This window comes from Belonocnema kinseyi, chromosome 2 (assembly GCF_010883055.1).
Source record: "Belonocnema kinseyi isolate 2016_QV_RU_SX_M_011 chromosome 2, B_treatae_v1, whole genome shotgun sequence".
In the NCBI taxonomy this organism is placed as follows: domain Eukaryota; kingdom Metazoa; phylum Arthropoda; class Insecta; order Hymenoptera; family Cynipidae; genus Belonocnema; species Belonocnema kinseyi.
The window spans coordinates 45,006,302-45,014,549 of record NC_046658.1 but is presented as its reverse complement, the minus strand read 5'-3'; the positions used below and the strand labels follow the sequence as shown (position 1 = coordinate 45,014,549).

Below are 8,248 nucleotides of genomic sequence, written 5' to 3'. Positions count from 1 at the left end.
AAACTATTGCGTATTTCTAACCAATGTAGATTATTGCTTATCGTATGCATTTAAAACAACGTTAATTTTCAAAAGATAAGAATCAGTCATGTTATTACATACACGCAAAAAAGTCAAGGTTCAGTAAGAAGTTTCCACGAAAAAAATTGAAAATATGATATACAATGATTAACTTATATACTTTAAATGTTTTCACAATAGCGTTGCTATTGGGTATAGAGATAGTTTTTTCGCTTTCTTTACACAATAATCCTAATACTTTTTACTACTTTCACAGATTTCTATCACAATCAAAGATTTTTGTAATTAAAAATAACCTTCCAGTCGAGATTCCAAGATCGGAATTTACTATACACTCCACGTGTTGCCGATGTCAATAACTACTCGAGCTGAATAAGGTTTAAATACTAGCTAATTTCTAGTTTGTTATTAAACAAACCTAATGTTCAAAAATGCCTTATCGAGAACTTTTTATAGATATAGCCATTCAACATATGACAATAAAATCTAAATGTTTTAGGCATGTAAGAAGGAATTAGTGAAGGTTATCGATCTGTTTCACGTAATTTTATCACTTGATAAAATACGCGGAAGATTTTTCCATTCACTCTAATGAATGGAACAACAAAAAGATTTAATGGAAAATAACAGAAAGTCTTTCCTATGACACTTGAGTTAGATAAAAATTAAATTGCGAGTATTGATTACTGATTAGCGATTTATCATTTTACACAATATTCAGAGTTTACATTTTATCAAAGAGAAAAATGTTTTTTCTGTTGATACATAGAGAAATCCTCGTTCAAAATAAGTACAGCAGGATATCCCGAATCTAGTATCGAAAATTATGTTGGAAACACAGAAAACCACTAATGTGAATTTTATTTCATTTCATTTTGAAAAACTCAAAATAACACCGAATTTGACCTTTTAAATAATCAACATTAAATCTAAATTTATAAATGAAAAAATAAAAATCGATTTCGAATTCGTTATCGAAATTCTTTTTCCACCAAATTTAACTGTTTCCTTTTAATGATATAATAAAAGTATTATTGTTTTGTCATTTCTGTCAAATTAAATTATATATTTTCGTTGAGAGTAACTGTTTGCTTTAAATATCGTAATAAAACTAGTATTGTTTTGTCCTTTCTTACTGAGTGAATTATACTTGAAATAAACTGAATATTAAAAATGATAAGGCGACTCGCCGGAACTTTTGTGTTGCATCTGAAAACAACATCGAATTCGACCTTCTTTTAGAAACTGAAGTTGAGTATTGAATAAGCGCGATTAAATCGAACTTTAAATGCACGACGAGGAAAATCCATTTCTAGTTCATTACCGAACTTTTTCCCGAGAAAATCTAATTTTCTGCTTTTAAACTAATACTGTTTGTCACTTCTGATGGACTAATTACACCTATTTTCTCCAGTTATTAAGTAGCTGACAAATGACATAATGCATTTCGCAGAAAGTAATTTTTTTCTGTTTGGGTGTTTAAACAATAAATTTAATATTAAAAATGATGAGGACTCACCGGCTATAGCAGCAAGGTATTGAAGAGTTTTTGAACCTTTTTCCGCCATGTCGATTTGAAATTGATGATAAACGCACTGGGACTCGTTGCTGGTATCCTTTTTAACGTTGGGGAGGGTGGTTGGAAGGTACACTACCGAAGTAGAACTTGCACTTGCGGGTACAGGGCTGTAGTCATAGTCTTTATACGGACGCCCCTCTATTTCTTGGTCGGTATTGGTGGGGGCCATTCTCACTCACAAATCCGCGGACCTTGTCGCGGTATCACTCTTTAACGACCTCGCCACTGAAACACCGTCAATAAGACATTTTTAGAAAAGTGTGCAATTTAGGTGCAGTGCACTCAATCCAAAACACGAGGTCATCGACTTGTTCACTACTACACTGTTTATAACAACTTACGATATTTCCCCAATCTGATGAAAATGAGTTTTAAAGTTTTTTTTCTTATTTTTCAGATGTTCATTTGTATTTTTCTTATACTAGAATCATCAATCGCAAGTGTAGTTTTTTGATTTGAGAGAAAAACAATTATCAATAAAAAGAGAAGTTTCGACTGAATATTTATGTTTTTCTTTAATTTGCTTATGACATTGTATAATCTTTAACCAAACAGTTGAATTTTCAAGCAAATAAAAGGTTCATTGTAAGGCGAAATTGTCTGATCTCACCCAAAAAGACCAATTTTTAGCGAAATAGTTCAGTTCTCAGCCAAAATAGATTAATTTTTAACCAAACAGTTGCATTTTTTTCCCAAAAAAGAATAAATTTTTACCAAAGAAGACGAATTTTCTTTAAAATATTTTCTAGCAAATTTATTATTTTTTTCAAAAAAAAAAAAAAAAAGAATGAATTTGCAACGAAATAGTTCTATTTTCAGCGAAAGAGATGAATTTTCAACTAAAATGATGAACCTTCAAACAAATAAACAAACTTTTCAAACCAGTTACATTTTTAACCAAAAAAGATTAACTTTCTATCAAAAGAGATGAATTTTCGAACATCTCTGAAACTGACTCGATTTATTTCTTCAAATTTGAAAATTTTTACGAAATCATAAAAATTACCTTAAAATCTTTCAGATTTTATTCGAAGTTTTTAGAAACCTGTTTAAATATATTTTTTTACTGAAGAATCATTTAAAATTTTTCCAATAATTTTAAGAAGAGTTGTTTATTTTCTTGCTACCGTTCAAAAGGCTTAAAAAGCTTCAAATTGTTCAAAAAATAACATTGTGTTGAATTTAATAATTTACGTTTAAAATCTCCTGAGGACGAATGTACAAAGGAACTGATTCTAAATTCGCTCCAGTGTCAGAAGACATTTTTTCATAATTTTTTAAGAAAAACGATTTGCTGTTCTTTTATTTTATGTAGATTTGGAAAAAGATATGTACTAAACTGTGTCAAACAAACTTTTTTCGAGTCATTGAGTCAAATAGTGGATAAAATTTGTATTTGATCAACAGCAGTAAACCCTCCAAGTTTTAGTTCGTTAGGACGATATCTTCTGTTCTGTGCATGAATTTGAACATTTAAATTTTTAAGATTTTATACAATTTTCCTGCGGGACAAAACATTGTACGTTGAATTTTTGTGGGTACAGTTTTTGGTAGTGAATAATAATATGAAATAAGAAAATGGAAATGAAATTTGTTTTCAAGACAGATCTTTTTCGAAATATGCAAAAAACGAATTTTTTGGATTGTTCACTGCATATTTTAATGATAAACTTCAAGCATTCCGTGCTTGTAATTTTGTCTCCTACTATCGAAGAAATGGCATTGACTTGCTCAAAATCCTAATGATTTAAAAAAGAAAAAATGAGAAAGTAGTCTTGAGAGTTTATGGTGCTATATTATAGATCTATGAGAAATAAATCTGGAAAATATTAATTCTTTTCGAAAAAAATATTGCCAAATTCATCCTCTGTGACGTAGTATAAATAAACAATAACACCAAACTCTCGCTTTCAGCACCCCTTTCTCAGCCTTCTTAGAGCTCCCGGCTCACGGAGTTTCTCAGGGGAGTAGTTCGAGAGCGCGCGCAGACACACACACACACACACACACACAACCATTGGAAACGAGTCAGGCGGCCCTCTCTGTTTACGTTTCTGTCCCCCCGAAATCAGTCTAAGGCCATTTGAAGGCAACCCACTAAACCACACTTTAATGTAACTTCTTTTATGATTATCCGATCGAATTTGTATTCTAGTGTTTTGAAAAGCTCTATTCATTCACTCTAAGAATATCAAAACAATTTTTTTTGACAACGATTTTTTTTGTTGAAAATTGAAATTGGTTTATTGAAAAAAACCCTACTTAAAAATTTAAGTAGGGTTTTTTTCAATTGATGACCGGTTGATACATGGGCCTGTGGTTTGGTAAGTAAATATAGGACCAATAGTACTATAATTCAGCCAAACTTAAAACTCGATTAAAAAACAACATTTTAGGTGGAAACACTTGACGTATTCTGCCCCAATTAAACAAATTGGCTGGAGGAAAAATGGTCCAATACAATAACTTTACGTAATTGTTTCCGTATAATGGAATGATCTTTTTAGTCTTCTCGTATATTGCATATTTAAATCAATTGTTTAAACAAATGAAAAGCAAAATGTTTTACAACTATGTGTGCCGGAATTTTAGTGAATTTTTAGGCCAATTAAACGTATTCTGGAAAAGGAGCATTTAGATGGTTATGCAGGGACACCCTTCAATTGTGGAATGAGGAATTCTTGAATTTTTTGAACTTAAAATTATTCGATTTGGATTTTTTTAAATTACAAGTTCTACTTTTAAAACGTTTTATTAGTTTTTCTGATTTAAATTTTTTTACTCTTAAATTATTCAATCTTCAAAGCTTTAAGTTTAGGCCGTGCCGTGTCTAGCTTCACCGAAATTCGGCGAGCTTAGAAATAATATTTTCGGTGTCCCTAGACACCTTTGTTTAATTTAAACTAATTCCAGTTTTCCTGTTTTTTATTAAATTTTGTTTAGTTATTAAGGTTTTAAATATGTAATAGTAAAAGTTTGATTATTTTGATATAAAATGAATCCACTCAAAACGTTTTTAATTAAAAAATGTTTTTTTTTTCCAATTTAAAATTCTACCATTTTTGAAGCTTCTAGTTTCAGAGCATTGAATAATGAACATATTTAATTTCAAATTATTCTCTATTAATACCTTAGTTTTGGATTTTTTCAGTTTGGAACAGTTGAAGTTTGAAACGACAAAATACAAATTTTTTAAATCTAAATAAAATGATAAAATATTGGATTTATTTAAATTACAACGTTTCAAAACTTTGAATTACCAAATTATTATTACAATCAATGTTTAAATTTATTCGATTTGAAACGCTTGAAATTTTATGAATTGAACAATGCGTTAGTACAATTTTATTTTTCTTCATGGAAATTTCTATGCACAATTAATTTTTCCAGAATAAAAGCTTTTGTGCTCTGAAATTAGATTCAGAATTCGTGGCTGACTGCTGTATACCCTAACTACTGCGGATTTTATGTTTCTTGAAGAATGTGTTTCGAACGGGGCACATGAGCTAAAATTACACTATTCTGTTCCTTTTGCGATACTAATAATAGCCTATTAAACTTCCTAATTTCTTTTTTATCATAGATTATTGATTTATTTTCTATACCTACAAATATTGGCAGTATATAATATTTGTTATTTTTGACTTTTTCATTATTAAGAAATAAAACTTACATGTAGCAACATACTTTTTTTATTACGTCTAAAAGTTTTAATTAGATTTATGAGTAAATATGTGTTAAGGTCTTATGTATAGTTGAAATTCTAGTTACAGTAGCTGAAATCAATTTACGAATATTTAACAAACAATAAATATTTAAGCAATCATCTTTGACAGAAATGAACGTTTCTCGTTTACAGAAGTAATATCCTTATAATCATTTTTCTGTAAATATCGTTATGATCCCTTTAAAGTGAGTCAATAAACCTATATTGATAAGGCTTCTGTATAAGAAGTAACTGAAGATTTCATGTAATCTGAGTAATTACGTATACATTGCGATCATTCCATCACATGATATGACAATTCATTCTATCTTTTGCCACTTCATTAAATAAACTCTGTACGTTTTATATACGTCTGGCAGATGACGTATGATCCGGTGAAAACCCTAATAATATTTCAAATCTCGCACGTTAGAATCCAAAAGTAACCCAAAAATAAGTTTTTAAAACGGTAGTCAATACAATTTTATATTAAAAAAATGTCTCAATAATTCCAAGAATTAGTTATATTCTATATAATTATCAGTTCAATGAATATTTACATTTGATAAATATTTTTGAAACAGAAATTTACTAATAAAATCAAGGCGATTGAAAGAACTCTTTTTCTATAGATTTGAAATATCACATATTTGAGTTGGCTCTATACATAAATCTATATTTTGATTAGCTTATGGGCGATTGCGAAAAATGTGACGACTTGAACTCCTTTTCTACTTTACCTTTTACGAATAACTTTTTTTCTAAAACTAGACACCAAACACGCGATCTACACGCGCCATTTATTGGATATTTTTCCATTCTAAACTTCTAAGTACTACTAGTATTGCATCCCTTCAAATATTTCGAAATACTTTGAAAATCCTTGGAATTTATTAAAATACTTTCAGTTCTATATAAATCTCTTGGAATTCCTTAAAACCTATTGAAAACTTTTAAAAAATCGGTAAAATCTCTCTGAATCACACCAAGTCTGTTCTAAAATTAGTTGATATCCTAAAAAATCCTTTAAAATATTTTTTAATCATTTCATAGACAATTAAATCTAAAATCATTCTTAGAAATCCCTTGATATATTCTTTAGTCACTTTAAATCCTTAGAAAATTCTTAAAATGCTTGTAAGTTACTTGCATTCTTTTAGAAGTGCTGTGAAATATTTCGAAATACTTCGAAAATCACAAAAATCCCATAAAATTCTTTTTAATTGATTAAATTGTCTTAAATACTTTGAAATCCTATAAAATTTCTCAAAATATATTGCATTCTGTTAAAATCACTTAAAATAAATGAAAATCCGTTGACATATTTCGAAGTACTTTGGAAACATTTTTGTAAAACTTTTTAAGCCCCAAAAATATCTTCTGAAATTTTGTGAAATCTTAGAAATCATCAAATCTGGTGTAAACTTAAAATTTTAATGATTAACTCCTCGATATTAAAGAGCTAAGACAGTAAATAATAGTACATTATGTGGCGAAATTAATTTCTATTCCCTTATTAAGGCAGATAATTTAAGATCTGTTTTTACAACAGTAATGAAATATTTCGCAACCAATGTCATCAAAACTTAAATTAACAGTTGTAAAAAAATTGAATGTTAGCCGCGGATTTTAATTGCTAAATTGCAAATGTAATAAATTAATCAATTTCAAATCATTTAAAAACAAATAAGATTTTCAACCACAATGAGCGAAATATTTTCGAGAAATTTTCGTACGCTACTTGTTTTAGATAGGTTAGCTTTGCAATGTACTTGTAAAAATAAAAAAGATTTAATAATGTTTCAAAAATTTTGGACAACTTCGTTTAGAAATTATAAATAAAGAATTACGCAAAATGCTTGGTCACACACCTGTCCCTACCTCCAAATTCAAGATGAACAATTGCCAAATAATATTAGCACCATTTCTGAAATGTGGTAAGTTCACAGATCACTTATATTGAAAATTAATTATTCAAACTATTTATAAAGCGGGCTAAAATTGTTAATTTTATACTGACAAAGATTCTAGTGCAGTTAATAATCAATTTATCAACGTGGTCTTCAAATAACTGTGAATAATTATCAATATTTTTTGTATAATATTTTCCAGTCACTGATTAGCAATACGGAAATTTCCGTAAGACTAACCGGTCAAGTATGTCTTCAACATGAAGTTTTTCTCCTTTATTTATTAAGTTACCAGCTTTACACTTTAGATTAAAATTATTGAATTTAAAAATCACGATACGCAATTTGAAAATTAATCACTATTAACGGCTTTGTTTCAAGATCATAACTTATAAAATGCTCTTCAATTAGAAAGCATCTTATTTTCAACCTTTTAGATCTAACAAATCACTGTTAATGTAACTTGATACTACATGATATGATACTTATTAATCATATTTATAATCTTTGAAACTTCTATAATTACATTTCAAGTTTTGTTAAATCAAAAGCAAGGAGTTCAAAAGTAGACTTCAAAAGAAATTGTCTTTTTTTTTAATTATGGGTTTTTTCTGTTTGTTTAGTGAACGGAAAGCTTAGATTTTTTCTTTAGATGTCTTCAGAATTTAAAAATTAAAATTTTATAATTTTTTCATGAAAATAATCATTCATTAGGTATGTAATGGATACTTTCTTCTTGTACACTTTATTTTCTTTTTTAATATAATTAAAAAAATGTTGTTTTCAATACATTTGCGATAGGGTTCTACAATGTTTATGATCTTAGCTATTCAAACTCTTCCAAGTCGTAGAATTCTCCTTAACCCTTAAACGGCCAAAACGCCACTACCGGTACACTGCTTTTCAACGGCCAATAACTATTCGACACTGGAAAAAATTGACACACATATATTTTTATTGCTTAAGATCTCCTCTTTCCGACGGTGCCAATGAAATTCCTCAAAAAATTTATTTATTATCCCAAAATGCAGT

The 8,248-nt window shown here is 28.7% G+C and overlaps 1 protein-coding gene across 1 annotated transcript in view; it reads right to left on the bottom strand.

Moving 5' to 3' along the window:
- The window catches only part of LOC117167138 (facilitated trehalose transporter Tret1-2 homolog), a 35,654-nt gene extending 33,870 nt beyond the window's left edge, over positions 1–1,784 (bottom strand). The window contains exon 1 of the mRNA XM_033351835.1: positions 1,541–1,784. Coding sequence (XP_033207726.1) covers positions 1,541–1,769 — 229 coding nt within the window. The 5' untranslated portion in view covers positions 1,770–1,784. The remainder of the gene's footprint in view (positions 1–1,540) is intronic.
- Positions 1,785–8,248: the final 6,464 nt, after the last annotated feature.